This window comes from Colobus angolensis, unplaced genomic scaffold, assembly GCF_000951035.1.
Source record: "Colobus angolensis palliatus isolate OR3802 unplaced genomic scaffold, Cang.pa_1.0 Scaffold253, whole genome shotgun sequence".
Lineage (NCBI taxonomy): Eukaryota > Metazoa > Chordata > Mammalia > Primates > Cercopithecidae > Colobus > Colobus angolensis.
The window spans coordinates 723,522-739,701 of NW_012115744.1; the positions used below are offsets into that span (position 1 = coordinate 723,522).

Consider the following 16,180-nt stretch of genomic DNA (forward strand, 5'->3'; position numbering starts at 1 on the left):
TGAAGTTGTAATTGTCAGAACTATGCGGAAAGTTTGCTTTTGTCCTCACCAAATCTGTGAAGGAGCCAGGTTTGCAGTTATTCTAAATGGACAGAGATGTTTTCACTGAAAAGGAGGAGAGTCTGAGAGGCTCTATAAGGAAAAAGTGTAGGTGAGCCTTGAAGGAGAAATTGTAGAACTGAGACTTGTCAGGAGAGTCGTGCCTGCTGTGATCAGAGGCAGGAGCTCATGGGCTGGTCGGAGACCGAGGAGGGCTCAGGCTGCAGGCAGGTGGGGTCCTGCTTCACCATGTCTGGTCATGTGACTGAGTGTTGGGGGTTGGCTCGCCAGCCTGCTTGTGTAGAAATAGTCTTAACAGATTGTTAACAGTTTGTCCTTATTTAACTTAAAGATAGAATCTTGTCTGACAAATTTTATATTTCCTATTAATGATGACCTAAAAACCAAATAATCAGAAAAAAATCAAATATTTATAATATGTGTGGGTTCTAGGAAACATACAAAGCAGGCATCACCACTTTTCTCTCCAGAGCCTCCTGTTCTTTTTAGAAGAAAGGTCGTGTGTAAAGAAGCAAATAGCACACATACAGTGTGATAGGAAACTGTGAAGTTAGCTGCAAAGAGCTTTGGAAGAGGTGTGCAGGGGTGTGGGCTAGAGTTGGACCAAGGATAAAAGGGAGACCCCTTAGCAGCAGAGCAGGTAGTTGTCGTTTTATTGGAGAAGTGGCAGGATTTAGGGAGGTGGGAAGGGAAGAATGTTTTCTGGAGATGTAAGAGCAAAGATGTAAGGTGAATTGGGGACACAGAGCAGGGATGGGCCAGCCTCCTAGTTGTGCCCTGGAAAGAGGTCAGGTCTATGTTAGAAGTGGAACCAATTGGCCCAGCACGGTGGCTCACGCCTGTAATCCCAGCACTTTGGGAGGCCGAGGTGGGTGGATCAGCTGAGGTCAGGAGTTTGAGACCATCCTGGCTAACACAGTGAAACCCTATCTCTACTAAAAATACAAAAAAAATTAGCTGGGCGTGGTGGCACACGCCTGTAGTCTCAGCTACTCAGAAGGCTGAGGTTGGAGAATGTTTGAACCCGGGAGGCGGAGGTTGCAGTGAGCTAAGATCACGCCACTGCACTCCAACCTGGGTGACAGAGGGAGACTCCTTCTCAAAGAAAAAAAAAAAAAAAAGAAGTAGAACCAATTATTAGTTTACCAGGTTCTGTAATTTTAAATACTGTAAATCTACTACTGTCATGCTTGCAGGGTTAGAGGAAGGGAAACTGCCATCATAGGTAATGGAGCCTGGGCTGGAGAAGTGATTCTCGCATCTGTCAATACTTGCTATAAAGAACGAGTATGACCCACAGGGACGCAGAGGTCATTCCATGGCTTCAAGCTCATGGGCCAGGACAGTATCACAGAAACTTCAGCTAGAGGCAAAGAGGCCTCAACTCTGTTTGGGGAAACTGCAGCCCCCGCAGGCAGTAACAACACTGGGTGTCTGGGATGGGCTGATCTGAAGCGAGATCGGCATGGGGAGACCAGCATTGTGATGACCAGTGCCTCTGGTATTTCCACCCTCCTGGGCACTTGCCCAGGCATTTGGGCTGAGTAGTGGAATGAGATTACCAAAAACTTTGGGTAACTCCTACATTCATAGATTGTGGACAAAAAACCACTCTAGCAGTACTCCTCAGAATGTTGGAAATTTCCCGAAAAGGAATGAAATCATTGGAATAAAAGTGATAGAGTATGTTTTAAACTGCTACAGATGGTCACACTGATTGGGCCCTTCATGAGAAGCCAGGACAGGAGAGGCTGGTTAGTCCCTGATTTGCTCATAAGCCTGCATGTAGCTGAGTCCAAACTGTCAGTCCCTTTGTTTCCAGTCTGCACAAACCATGTTGTCACAAGTTTGCCCTTGCCCCAATATGGATAGCTGCCAAGCCCTCTTTCTGAGCCTCCTCATCACCTTGCCTCAAGCCCTCCCATGTCCCCAGCACGGTCAGTGTGGGGTCATTGCAGGCTCAGTCATCTGCCTGTTCTTACTCTTGACACCCATAGGACGTGATTTGATTTCTGTTAAATCCAGAACTCAGGGAGCTGAAGTGTGTGTTATGTAACTCTCAGCACTCATGCAGAATTACATACTTTGTATAAGTGCAGCTAAGGTCATCCCATAATCTCACACATGAGTGTGAAACAGACCTGATTTGGCTCAGTGCTAATATAGCCTTTGGGATCTTTGTTCATGAAAGCATTTCCTCAGTGCAGCAATGCAACCTGCCACAAAGGGAGCACCCACTCCTGCCAGAGGTACGGCCCAGGCTGCCAGACACAAGGAGATTCCCCATGTGTCCTGGCTGTGATTTCAGCAGCCGGTTACCACAATGCAGTATGGCATGGCGATCACAGTACAACATCACCAAGATGATCAAAGAACAAATACCATGACAAGAGGAAGACTGACTACAGGTGCCAGCAGAAGACAGACTGGACAGAAAAGTATCTGCAGGAAAAAACACGCTATGGGGATCAGGAAAGCATGAAATGTCAGTGACTCAAAACCAATGGCTTTTACACTCAGGCAGCCTGGGCATCGTGGCAAAGCTGCACACCTCCAAGGGGACCTGTAAGCAAACCAGATCCTTATATCCACATGCTGCTATCCTAGTGAGCACCTGCCACATCTACCCAAAGGCAGGACAGCTGCAGTTCTATTTTTAAAAATTCTAGGTTTTGTCCCTAACACACAAATCATGGGTCTTACCGTCCTACCAAGGATGACTTAGCACAGTGTTGAGGACCAGGGTAGTCACAGGAAGTCAGGGAGGTGCAGGTCAGTAGGCCCGAAGGCTGAGGCCACAGCAGGAGAAGGTCTGTTATATAACACCTTGGCTAGCCACAGCATCTAGTTTTTTTGCTACACACCCATCTAGATGGCATTTTGTAAAGATAAGATTAACATTTAAACCAATAGATTTTGAGTAAAGCAGATGACCTTGCACAACGTGAGTGGGCTTCATCCAGTCAATTCAAGGCCTTTGAGAAAAGACTGAGGTTCCCAGAAAAGAAGGAAATCTGCCTCCAGACAGCCTTCACATTTGAGCTGCAACATCAGCTCTGCTGTGGGTCTCCAGCGCCTGCCAGCCCGCCCTGCAGACTTTGCACTTGCCAGCCTGATTCCTTAAAAATCCATCTTTCTCGGCCAGGCATGGTGACTCATGCCTGTCATCCCAGCACTTTGGGAGACTGAAGCAAGAAGATTGCTTGAACCCAGGAGTTTGAGACCAGCATGAGCAACATGGTGAAACCCCGTCTCTACAAAAAAATGCCAAAATTAGCCAGACGTGGTGGCATGTACTTGTATTCCCTGCTACTTGGGGGACTGAGGTAGGAAAATCACTTGAGCTTGTGGGAGGCAGAGGTTGCAGTGAGCTGAGATCATGCCACTGCACTCCAGCCTGGGTGAGAGTGAGACCCTGCCTCAAAAAAAAAGGAAAAAAAATCATTCTCTCTCTCCCCCTCTTCCTCTTCACCCTGTCAGTTCTGTCTCTCTGGAGAGCCCTTACTAGTACAAGGGTTTTGAAGAGGTATAGGCTGTGTATCCAAGGAGTAGAGGAGGTGGGCTTACATGATTGCGGCACTGGGGACACTGAGTAAATCAGTAAACATATCTAAGGCAGTGGGGATGGAGTGTCTTGCAGTTGTAGGAGATATTTATAGGTATGGAAGGAGGTGGCCTGGAAAGTGTTGGATTAAAATTTGGAGGTACCAGTACAAACTCACAGTTTTATTATATACACATACACAGAGAAATAGCTGTGTATATATGCGCATGCATATGCACACATACATTTTTTAGATCTATGCTGAGTAGGCCTAGAAATGATGATATCCTGGCAGTGATGAGCATACAAATACTGGTCTTAAATCCTGTCCTCTACTGCAGGAAGCTGGCTTCTTAGAGAAACAGCTGATATTGTACAGGGCTGGACAGGGACAGTACAACATGAAGCTACAATGTTCTGTTGGTCAGGAAGCAAGGAAGTGCTCATGAATGAAAGAGACCTGTCCCTGTTCACAGGAAAGGGAGGCAGCTGGAAGGAGCTGCTCTCCATATCAACCTGGAACAGTGTGAGCGTTAAAATAACTAACAATATTAATGCAACCTGTCGAATAAAATAGGAACCACGAGTACATATTAACACGAGTAAATAAGGGAGAAGGGAAAGCTCTTCCTTGCAGAGAATGCCAACTAATAAATGTAGGAGTAGCAGGAACTGGTGTTTGCCATCAACCCAAAGGGCTGGTTCAGACGCAGTTGTCCATACTGCTGAGCCTGGGGTGGAGGTTTGAGGAGGAATAGGATATAAAGTTTCTTCTCACAGAATACTACCACTATACTCATTGCCAAGGAAAACAATGGTGAGTGAATGGGAGGATAGCAGACAGCGGCCTCCCAGGTGAGCAGAGTTAACCTGATCTGATGCAGCGTGTCCTTCCCAAGTGGGGACCCAAGATCTGTCAAGGGTGCAGAGACAGGAAGGATGAGGAGCTGCTCCAGGTTGGAGGAGCTGAAGAGACCTGGCAAGCGATGCTGCCCTCCCATGTGGGGTGTGGGCGGATGGCTAAGCTAGTGCTGCCCTCCCAGATGATGGCAGGGTGTGTTGGTGTTGAACAGACATACCAAGGTGCTAGCATGTTGGGGACTTGGGGCCCTGTGGACTTTCCTGCTACTTTCTATGTTTGAAATTATCTCAAAACGTTATTTTTTGAAAAACAAATGATGCATTTCCTCTGTTTGCCTTGTGGACGTGGCAATCAGAACATTTTGGATTTTGGGTCTCCTTTGGTGTCTACAGGTCATGTCCATCCTGTTGCATGGGGACGCTGCATTTGCTGGCCAGGGCATTGTGTACGAGACCTTCCACCTCAGCGACCTGCCATCCTACACAACTCACGGCACCGTGCACGTGGTCGTCAACAACCAGGTACCTCACACCAGCCTGAGGCTTTGCTGCTCACATCAGTCTTACTTAGAATGACATCTCTGAGTTATTTAGGATGTTCACTGTTTTCTGATTATAAAAATACATCTGTTATTAAAGACCAAGTAATCCTAGCACTTTGGGAAGCCAAGGCAGAAGGATTGCTTCAGCCCACGAGTCTGAGACCAGCCTGAGCAGTATAGTGAGACTCCCTTTCTCTACAAAAAATTGAAAAATTAGCACTGGGTGACTGGTCGCGGTGGCTCAGGCCTGTAATCCCAGCACTTTGGGAGGCTGAGGCAGGTGGATCACCTGAGGTCAAGAGTTCGAGCCTGGCCAACATGGTGAAACCCTGTCTCTGCTAAAAGTACAAAATTAGCCATGTGTGGTGGCACATGCCTGTGATCCCAGCTACTTGGGAGGCTGAGGCAGGAGAATTGCTTGAACCTGGGAGGTGAAGGTTGCAGTGAGCCAAGATCGTGCCATTGCATTCCAGCCTGGGTGACAAGAGCAAAACTCCATCTCAAAAAAAAAAGAGTCTTACTCCATCTTGAACTCCTGACCTCAAGTTATCCACCCACTTCAGCCTCCTAGAATGCTGGGATTACATGCATGAGCCACCGCACTCCCAGCTAGGATTCCAGTTTTTTCATGTCCTCATCAACTCTTGTTATTGTCTGTTTTATTCTAGTCATCCTAGAAGGTGTGAAGTGATATCTCATTGTGGTTTTAATTTGCATTTCCCTAATGACTAATGATGTGTGTGTCTTTTCATTTGCTTACTGGCTATTTGTACATTTTTGGGGAAATTTCTATTCAGATCCTTTGCCTATTTTTTGACTGGATTGTCTTTTTATTGTTGAGTTGTAAGAGTTCTTTATATATTCTGGATATGAGCCATGTGTCTGATGATTTGCAAATATGGGACAATTTTGGTGTCCTTGGAAGCACAAAAGTTTTATTTTTTATCAAGCATAATTTATCTGTTTTTTCTTTTGTTCCTTGTGATTTTTGGTGCCATATCTAAGAAGGCTTTGCCTAACCCAAGGTCACAAAGTTTTACCTCCTATGCTTTCTTCTGAGTCTTAGAGTTTTAACACTTACATCTATGATCTGTTTTGAGTTAATTTTTGTGCATGGTGCAAAGAAGGAGTCCCGCTTCATTCTTTTGCACTTGGATACTGTTTTCAAATATAAATGATTCTGTAGCAAAGCATCTAATGGATAGAGCTAGCTCCAGTGGGTGGCTCCAGTTACCAAGAAGCAGATTTTAGTTGAATGAAAGGAAGAACTCTCAACAGTGAGACCTGTTCCAACAGGGGAACTGGCTCCACCAGAAGTTTTGGATTCCTCCTCCTTGGAAGTATTGGCACAGGTAGTGAACGAGTTGTCAGGGTTGAAGTAGATGGGAGGGGTGAGAAGGGCCAGGAGTGAGAGGAGAAACCATTGGGCCCTAGAGTTCCTTTGGCTCCCAGACCAGCTTTGATGCTATGAACATGTTTGTCCATATATCTCTTTAACACTCTGCTTTTTTTTTTTTTTTCCTTTTGAGACAGGGTCTTGCTCTGTCGCCCAGGATGAAGTGCAGTGGCATGATCATAGCTCACTGCAGCCTCCAATTCCTGGGCTCATGCAGTCCCCCAACCTCAGCCTCCCAAATAGCTGGAATTACAGGTGCGCACCACCATGCCCAGCTAATTTTTTCTTAGATTTTTCTTGTAGAGATAGGGTCTCTCTTTGTTGCCCAGGCTGCTCTTGAACTCCTGGGCTCAAGCAATCCTCCCTCTTGGACCTCTCAAAGTGCCGGGATTACAGGCATGAGCCACTGTGCCTGACTGAAATCCTGCTTTCAGTTCTTTGGAGTATATATCCAGAAGTGGAGTGGAATTGCTACATCATATGATAGCTCTATTTTTAACTTTTTGAGTAACTGCTTATTAGTTCTAATTTTATTTCTTTTTTTACATGTTCATAGCATCATAAATCAGCTTTTCCTCTTACCAAGATTTTCCTGCTAACACACTAACTCCCAAAAGTATACTAAGAGAGTGCATTGGTGGTATAGTGGTAAGTATAGCTGCCTCCAATAATATACTAGGAGGTATTATTAATACACCCATAATGGAAAAAAGTACAGAGTATATTTGGAGTATACCTCTGTCACATATGTGTATGCACACCCACTAGTATAGATAACCCTGCTGGTAGATTGCACCTCTATTACACATGTGTGCATATCCACCCCCATAGATACTCCTAGTAGAGTGCACCTCCGTCATGTGTGCTCCCACCCATATGTTCATGAAGGCACAGAAGCTCATAACAGTGGTGAACATTATGGAGAGGGCAGCTGAGACCTCAGCCTTGCAAAATGGGTTTCTTTCTGTGAAGTTCTAGCAGTAAGACATGTTATATCACTGACTTCCTGCTGCAGGACCTTCTTTACATGCTGAAGCCCCAGATGGGTGATGCTGGCTTCAATACCAGCTGAGATTGTTCAGGGCTCTCTTATGTGTCAGGCTCTGGCACATCTTTTTTTTTTGAGATGAAGTCTCGCTCTGTCGTGCAGTGGCGCGATCTCAGCTCACTGCAAGCTCCGCCTCCTGGGTTTACACCATTCTCCTGCCTCAGCCTCCTGAGTAACTGGGACTACAGGCACCCACCACCACGCCCAGCTAATTTGTTGTATTTTCGATAGAGACAGGGTTTCACCGTGTTAGCCAGGATGGTCTCAATCTCCTGACCTTGTGATCCACCTGCCTCGGCCTCCCAAAGTGCTGGGATTACAGGCGTGAGCCACTGTGCCCGGCCCATAATTTTTTTTTTAATGTTCTCGTCAGTGTCTATTTCTGATTATTTCTTTAGTCAGTGTGAGAAGGGAGATTATTTAAAAGCCGTTAAACATAAATACAGAATTAAATTTTGCTAATATTTTCTTTATCTCTTTACTGCTTTGACTCATTGCTCATGAGGTAGTGTGGCGTCAGGAAGATCTGTAGAAGGAGAGGAAATAACTTTGTAGCTGAGTCTCTTATTTCTTTTAGAACATACTTAGAAATTCCCCTTCCAGAAATTTCACCTAAGGAAGCCATCCAATGGTAAATATTTTTTCATAAGACTCTTTTTTCTGCCAGATGCAATGGCTCAAACCTGTTCCCAATACTTTGGGAGGCCAAGGCAAGAGGATTGCTTGAGCTCAGGAGTTCAAGACCAGCCTGGGCAACAAAGTGAGACCCTGTCTCTACACAAAACAAAACAAAAACTAGCCAGGTGTGTTGGTACACATCCGTAGTCCTAGCTACTGAGGAGCCTGAGGCAGGAGGATTGCTTGAGCCCAGGAGGTCAAGGCTGCAGTGAGCCATGATCACACCACTACATTCCAGCCTGGGCAACAGAGTGAGACCTTGTCTCAAAAAAAAAAAAATATTTTTGTCAAAACCATGTTTGTGCTACCACAAAGTTAGGAAACAAGCTTATGTCCAGCAGCAAAAGCGTCTTTGCATAAAATTTGGCAAAGCCATAGGAAGGGATATTAAACAACCATTAAAAAGTTTAATATCCTGGGGAAATGGTTACAGTATGGTAAATGGAAATTGCAGGACATTAATATGCTGCTAGTAGGAGTGTAAGTAGAACAGCTACTCGGGAGAGCAGTCTGATAGCATTTAGAAAAATTTAAAATGCTCATGCTTATGGCTCAGTTTTCCCTTCCTAGGATTAGATTGCAAATAAACTCAGCGTTTGCGGGAGAAAATTTGTATAAGCATGTGTACAGCAACATTGTGTTTACCACAAATTGGAAACAAACCAAATGTCCACCAACAGGAGAATGGATAAATACCCTGTGGGGTACACTGTGTCTAGTTAAGTTTCACTGGAAAGTAGAGACTAAAGGAAGTACAGTTACATGTTTCAACCTGGGTGTATCATAAAAACAAATGTTAAAAGGCAAACTGCAAAGGAATTGTATAGTATTTAGAGTATGATGCCATATATAAGGTACATAGAGTGTATATCAGTATAGTTTGAAAACATGGAAATACTCTCAGAAATCTCAATGCCATGAGAAACCAAGGAAAGCCTTCCAGAATAGCAGGGACTAGAGACACATGACAAGTAAGTCCAGTGGGTGTCCTGGCCTGGATACTGGGCTAAGGAAAAAGAAGATTCCATAAACATTGTTAGGACAGCCGATGGAGTGAGTGTGGAGTGGATTATACAGTGCTGCTGCATGATGTCTGTGGACTATGGATTAGACAAAGACATAGTGTAAATTGCATGAGGCTGAGTGCTGTACTTTGGCGAGGTAGGGGAATGTCTAGACTTTTCCCTCAGAAATAGAGATGGTCCACAACTGTCTGCTAAATGGTTCAGGGAAAAGGTGTATGTGTGTAATGGTAGGGCATGAATAATTAAAGCAGAGGGGGCAAAATGTGAACATTTGGTGACTTTAAGTAAAGAGTGTATGGGAGTTCTTTGTACTACTCTTTCAGCTTTCTCATGAATTTGAAATTACATCAAAGTTTACAAGTCAGCCAGGCACGGTGGCTCACACTTGTAATCCCAACACTTTGGGAGGCCAAGGCAGTCAGACTTGAGGTCAGGAGTTCAACACCAGCCTGGTCAACATGGTGAAACCCCGTCTCTACCAAAAATATTTTTTAACATTAGCAGGGCATGGTGGCACATGCCTGTAATCCCAGCTACTTGGGAGGCTGAGGCAGGAGAATGGCTTGAACTGAGGCGGGAGGCAGAGACTGAGATCGCACCATTGCACTCCAGCCTGGGTGACCAAGGGAGACTCCGTCTAAATAAATAAATAAATGAATGAATGAATGAATGAATGAATGAATGAATATATGTTACCAACAAGCCTCAGAAGATAGATACTATATGCTGTTTACAGACATATGAAATACAAATAACTTGTGGCAGTGTCCTCCTCTGATTTAAGGGTAGAGAGGCCTGTGGGCTTGAGCCTCTGTGACAGAAACATTCTGGTCCACTAACAAATATGACAGAACTGTTGAGATTTGTTCATGTTAGGTGATGGACTCACAGATGAGCAGTGTAGTATTATCATGCTTTATGTTTGAAATATATCATAAAATAAAAATTTAAATGCCGATCATAAAATTATGAATATATCATTAAATTTTGGTACATCTAACTGGTAGGGAATGTTATGAAGTCTTTAAATTTTCTTTTCTGGCTGGGTACTGTGGCTCACACCTGTAATCCCGGCATTTTGGGAGGCTGAGGCAAAAGGATCACTTGAGCCCCAAAGTTCGAGACCAGCCCAGGCAACATGGCAAGACCCCCTCTCTACAAAAAAATTTAAAAATTAGCTGAACGTGGTGGTACACACCTGTAACACCAGCTACACAGAAGGCTGGAATAAGAGGTGAGCCACGATTGCACCACTGCACTCCAGTCTGGGTGACAGAGCATGACTCTGTCTCTTTTAAAAAAAAAAAAAAATTCTTGCTGGGCATGGTGTCTCACGCCTGTAATCCCAGCACTTTGGGAGTCTGAGGTAGGCGGATCACAAGGTCAGGAGTTCAAGACCAGCCTGGCCAACATAGTGAAACCCTGTCTCTACTGAAAATATACAAATTAGCCAGGCATGATGGCGCACGCCTGTATTCCCAGCTACTCGGGAGGCTGAGGCAGGAGAATCGCTTGAACCCGGGAGGTGGAAGTTGCAGTGAGCTGAGATCACGCCATTGCACTCCAGCTTGGGCGCAACAGAGTGAGACTTCGTCTCAAAAAAAAAAAAAAAGAAAAGAAAAGAAAAAAATTTCTTAGGCTAGGCACAGTGGCTCACTCCTATAACAACACTTTGGGAAGCCGAGACAGGAGGATTACTTAGGCCCAGGAGTTTGAGGCCAGCCTGGGCAACATGGTGAGACCCTATCTCTACAAAAAATAAAAAGAATTAATCAAATAATAAAAATAATAAGATCCCAAATTTAAATATTTATTTACATATATATGCATACAAAGAAAATAATCTGGAAAGGCAAACATCAGAATATTGACCCCATAGCCTGTGGAATTATAGGTTGCTATTTAATTTTTTAAACTATGTTTTCTAAATTCTCTATGTTAAATATATATGGATTTTGTTATCAGAATAAGAAAAAATAAAGGAAAAGAAGTGTAAACAACCATTTTGGAGCACGTACTCAAGAGTAGCCAGGCGGCAAGTGCACGCCATGCCGGGCCTCGGCCCCACCCTCTGGTCCCTGTGCCGGCTGTGCCAGGTGCCCTCTTGCTAGGCTACATGTTCCTTGCAGATCGGCTTCACCACCGACCCTCGGATGGCCCGCTCCTCCCCCTACCCCACCGATGTGGCCCGAGTGGTGAATGCTCCCATTTTCCACGTGAACTCAGATGACCCCGAGGCTGTCATGTATGTGTGCAAAGTGGCGGCCGAGTGGAGGAGCACCTTCCACAAGGATGTGGTCGTCGATTTGGTGAGTGACTCCAGGGACAGCACGTCCTGGGCAGAGCATCTGACCCACCCCTGTTGCCCTCGGCACCCTTGTGTCCCAAGGAGAGGAGCTTGTTTAGATGAGTCACCTCAGGGCTCTCTAGTGCCAGGCCTCATGCAGGTTCCTTTGAGCTCCAAATTGTTCAGGCCTGTGAGCACCAAGGAATGCTTGCTTCCCAGCCAGGAGCTGTGGTGGTGAGGAGGGCCACTCCCCATTGATAGAGCAGCTGTACTGTGTAAAGGAGAGATACACAGAATCCTAATTCTAGAGAAGGTAAATTCCAGGGCAGGCATGAGGCATGAAGAACATGACCATCACCTAGGAGAGATGGGGCAGATTCCCCAACCGCACTTCTTCCCAAGGGGCCAGTGCTTGTCTCTGACATCCTCTCACTGCTCTGAGCAGGTGTGTTACCGGCGCAACGGCCACAACGAGATGGATGAGCCCATGTTCACGCAGCCGCTCATGTACAAGCAGATCCGCAAGCAGAAGCCAGTGTTACAGAAGTACGCCGAGGTGCTGGTGTCACAGGGTGTGGTCAACCAGCCCGAGTATGAGGTACGTCCCTGTGGCTCTGTCCCAGTGCGCCTTTCCAGAGCCGGGGATGACTAGAAAAGGTGGGCCACAGGGCCAGTTCTCACTGTTGCAAGTGATGAGGATACACGTGAGAGGATGTGAAATATTTACAACTATAGTATTTCAATGCGTAACTTTTTGGAGAATCTGGGCCACTGAGATGCTTTATAAAGGAAGTAGGCCTTAAACAGTGTTTTTGGGAAGAGAAGGGGATGTTTTCAGGTTGAAGTAGTAGCGGCCCAGTAGGTTTTCTCAGATTTCACAGATTGTGCAGGGTTGGGAGGTAGGTGGTGGATCCAGCTTAAGTAAGGGGCCACTTGTAATCTGGATAGTAAGTGCTGGTTGGTTGTGAATGGGAAGGCCAAGCAGCTGCCCTAGAGAGGGAGAGGGTGGGTGTGAGGAGCTATGTCTGAGCATGGGAACAGGACAGATCCCAGGTCAGAACAACCTGATAACCTGTAGCCTATCCTGGAGACAGAGCTTTGTGGCCCAGAGACCTCCTTGGGACTGTACTGGGAACCATGAGAGCTGAACCAGTTCTTTTTTTTTTTTTGAGACAGAATCTAGCCTTGTCACCCATATTGGAGTGCAATGGTGTGATCTCAGCTCACTGCAACCTCCACCTCCTTGGTTCAAGCAATTTTCATGCCTCAGCATCCCAAGTAGCTGGGATTACAGGTGCAAGCCACCTCGCCCAGCTAGTTTGTGTATTTTTAGTAGAAACAGGGTTTCCCCACGTTGGCCAGGCTGGTCTCGAACTCCTGACCTCAAGTGATCCACCTGTCTTGGCCTCCCAAAGTGCTGGGATTATAGGTATGAGCCACTGTGCCTGGCCTGGACCAGTTCTTAAGAAAAAATGTGGTGGGCTGGGCATGGTGGCTCACGCCTGTAATTGCAGCACTTTGGGAGGCTGAGCCAGGTAGATCACGAGGTCAAGAGATCAAGACCATCCTGGCCAACATGGTGAAACCCCATCTTTACTAAAAATACAAAAAGGAGCTGGGCATGGTGGCATGCGCTTGTAGTCCTAGCTACTTGGGAGGCTGAGGCAGGAAAATCACTTGAACCCAGGAGGCGGAGGTTGCAGTGAAGCAAGATCATGCCACTGCGCTCCAGCCTGGTGACAAGCAAGACTCCGTCACCAAAAAAAAGGAAAAAAAATGTGAAGGGTTAGGGGTTCAAACTCTGAGCAGAATCTCTACCCAGCAAATGTGAGGAAGAAACTTCTGGGATGAAAAGAATAAAATCTTAGACAGGTGTTATGCCTGTTGAGAAGGAGCAGGCCCAGAGGCTGAGATGTTTTGCACCCACGAAGTGTGGGGGTATGGGTGGGCACGCATGGAGTTGTGCCGGGGTATGGTTGGGCTTGCGTGGTGGCCGTCAGAAAGTGTGGGGGTACGGGTGGGCATGTGCAGTAGTCATGCCCTGTGCCAGTCACTGCTGTGTTGTGTCCAACCCTTCAGGAGGAAATTTCCAAGTATGATAAGATCTGTGAGGAAGCTTTTGCCAGATCTAAAGATGAGAAGATCTTGCACATTAAGCACTGGCTGGACTCTCCTTGGCCTGGTGAGTGAAGAACCAGTGCCACAAATAAGCTCCTTTGAGGATCTGATGTAACAAGGCATCCTCCTCCCAGAAAAAATTCATGCTTTCCACTTTGTACCCACAGTGCACAGTTGTGTGCACCATTTCAGCAAAACCCCTGCAGACCCTGGACCCAGACCCCTGCACTCATGTTTTCTGGGGAACACAGTGTGAGCTACATTGTCTCTCACCCTGCTTCTCCCCTACATCATGTGTCTGCCATGGTGTGGTCCCTGGAAAAGTAGAGCAGATGTCATGCCTCAGTTGTTCTTCCTCTCCTAGGCTTCTTCACCCTGGACGGTCAGCCCAGGAGCATGTCCTGCCCCTCCACGGGTCTGACGGAGGATATTCTGACACACATTGGGAATGTGGCTAGCTCTGTGCCTGTGGAAAACTTTACTATTCATGGAGGTAACAAGCTCTGTGCTGACCTGTGGAAATGTTGGGCCCAGACTGTCTAGGACTGTGACCTTGACCCCCATCATGTGTCCTACAGAGACTCCCTTCCTGCCCTGCTCGAAGCCTCTGGGGTGGTTGGATGGAGCCACTTCTCTCACTCCCTGCCCTTAGCACGATCCTATACTTCCTCAGTGGTAAAAGAGACTGAGGTCACAGCTTTTCCAGCAAGTCAGGAACCCAGAAACTACGAGTGAAGAAGGCTCCACTCTTGCCGTGGGCACACTGAGAAGCAAGGCAGACATGTGCAGGCAGAGCCTGCAGCAGCTGGTGAGAGCTGTATCTCTGCAGGGCTGAGCCGGATCTTGAAGACTCGTGGGGAAATGGTGAAGAACCGGACTGTGGACTGGGCTCTGGCGGAGTACATGGCGTTTGGCTCGCTCCTGAAGGAGGGTATCCACATCCGACTGAGTGGCCAGGACGTGGAGCGGGGCACATTCAGGTAACGTTCTAGGCAGTTTTGTTTGCCCTCCAAAGAGTAGGAAATGCAAAGGGAGGGGTTCTGGTGTTTCTTTTTCAGAAGACAGTTACTGAGTCCCATTGCTATCAGGCTGAAAACCTCTGTCCCTCATTTGCTGTGGGTGCTTCTGTTAAGACCTGGGTGGGGCTGACTCTGCAGCTGCCTGGCCGGAAGTCCAGGTCACAGAGCGTGGCATCTGCTGGTGCTTCATGTGGGTCCCAGCATATTTGCTTGTCAAGTCAGAGCTCCTGATTATTACTTCTGTTGTCCTGTCTCAGCCACCGCCACCATGTGCTCCATGACCAGAACGTGGACAAGAGAACCTGCATCCCCATGAACCACCTCTGGCCCAATCAGGCCCCGTACACCGTGTGCAACAGCTCACTGTCTGAGTACGGTGTGCTGGGTGAGTGCCTGGAGCCACACCACCACGGCCTCTCACCCACCCACCCCCTCTGGGCCTACTGGCTGGTGTCCTGGACATGGTTTTCTCCTTCCTATGTCTCTTGTAGGCTTTGAGCTGGGCTTCGCCATGGCCAGTCCTAATGCCCTGGTCCTCTGGGAAGCCCAGTTTGGTGACTTCCACAACACGGCCCAGTGCATCATCGACCAGTTCATCTGCCCGGGACAAGCCAAGTGGGTGCGGCAGAATGGCATTGTGTTGCTGCTGCCACATGGCATGGAGGGCATGGTGAGCCTCTGGCCCTTCCCTGCCAGACCTAGGACTTGGGAAGGGCCTGTGTAGGACCCTGACCCCAAAGACTGGCACACGAGAGCCAGCAGCTCACACCAGCCTCCTAAGGGCTCTGCTGGTGCTTCCCGTCCATCTCAGATGGGATGTCACCTCGGAAAGCCAGAGTAGCCCATCTGGATGTGGCTAGCATGCCCTGTCCCTGCTGGTGCAGACTCCCTAGATGTGCAGGCATCCAAGTGTGGAAATGATGAGGAGCCAAGTGCTTTGCCGGTGGAAGGGGGAAGGAACTGAACCCTGCCATCAAGAAAAAGATAGCCAGAAATGAGCTAGTTGGTTAAGGAGGAGGAACAGCAAATGCGGCAAATGTCAGTACGCAAGAGCTCCTAAACTGTAACTTGCATGTCTGGTTCCAGGGTCCAGAACATTCCTCCGCCCGCCCAGAGCGGTTCCTGCAGATGTGCAACGATGACCCAGACGTCCTGCCAGTGAGTAATACAGGCCCTGTCAGCCCAGCCATTCTCGGGGTGTCTGGGGAAGAACAGTCTACCTGGACATCCTGAAGTAGCAGACCGTGCCTCTGTTCCTTTCTCCATCCTGGGGAGCTCGCGTGGGTGGACAGGTGTGGCCCCCTGCCTCTGGGCACTCTGGAATGAGAGACTTCCTTGGAGGACAGAGGAAGGTGCAGGGACTGCCTCCATTGGCTTCCTGCTGTTGCAAGCACAGAAATGCCGTGTGAGCCCCTCAGCATGGGCTCCTGAGGGATGCTCCCAGACCCTGATTCAGGTACACACTTGAGAGAACTTTGGGGTGATTCCAGTGAAACTTTAAGAGCTCAAAAGGGCCAGGTGCGGTGGCTCAAGCCTGTAATCCCAGCACTTTGGGAGGCCGAGACGGGCGGATCACGAGGTCAGGAGATCGAGACCATCCTG

General features: G+C 47.5%; 1 protein-coding gene across 1 annotated transcript in view; it reads left to right on the forward strand.

Annotated features, from left to right (window-relative positions):
• The window catches only part of OGDH (oxoglutarate (alpha-ketoglutarate) dehydrogenase (lipoamide)), a 120,112-nt gene that overhangs the window by 84,633 nt on the left and 19,299 nt on the right, over positions 1 to 16,180 (forward strand). The window contains 9 exon segments of the mRNA XM_011946780.1: positions 4,859 to 4,987; positions 11,284 to 11,463; positions 11,887 to 12,039; positions 13,521 to 13,623; positions 13,924 to 14,052; positions 14,389 to 14,539; positions 14,836 to 14,963; positions 15,070 to 15,248; positions 15,665 to 15,736. Of these exon segments, the coding sequence (XP_011802170.1) occupies positions 4,859 to 4,987; positions 11,284 to 11,463; positions 11,887 to 12,039; positions 13,521 to 13,623; positions 13,924 to 14,052; positions 14,389 to 14,539; positions 14,836 to 14,963; positions 15,070 to 15,248; positions 15,665 to 15,736 (1,224 nt within the window).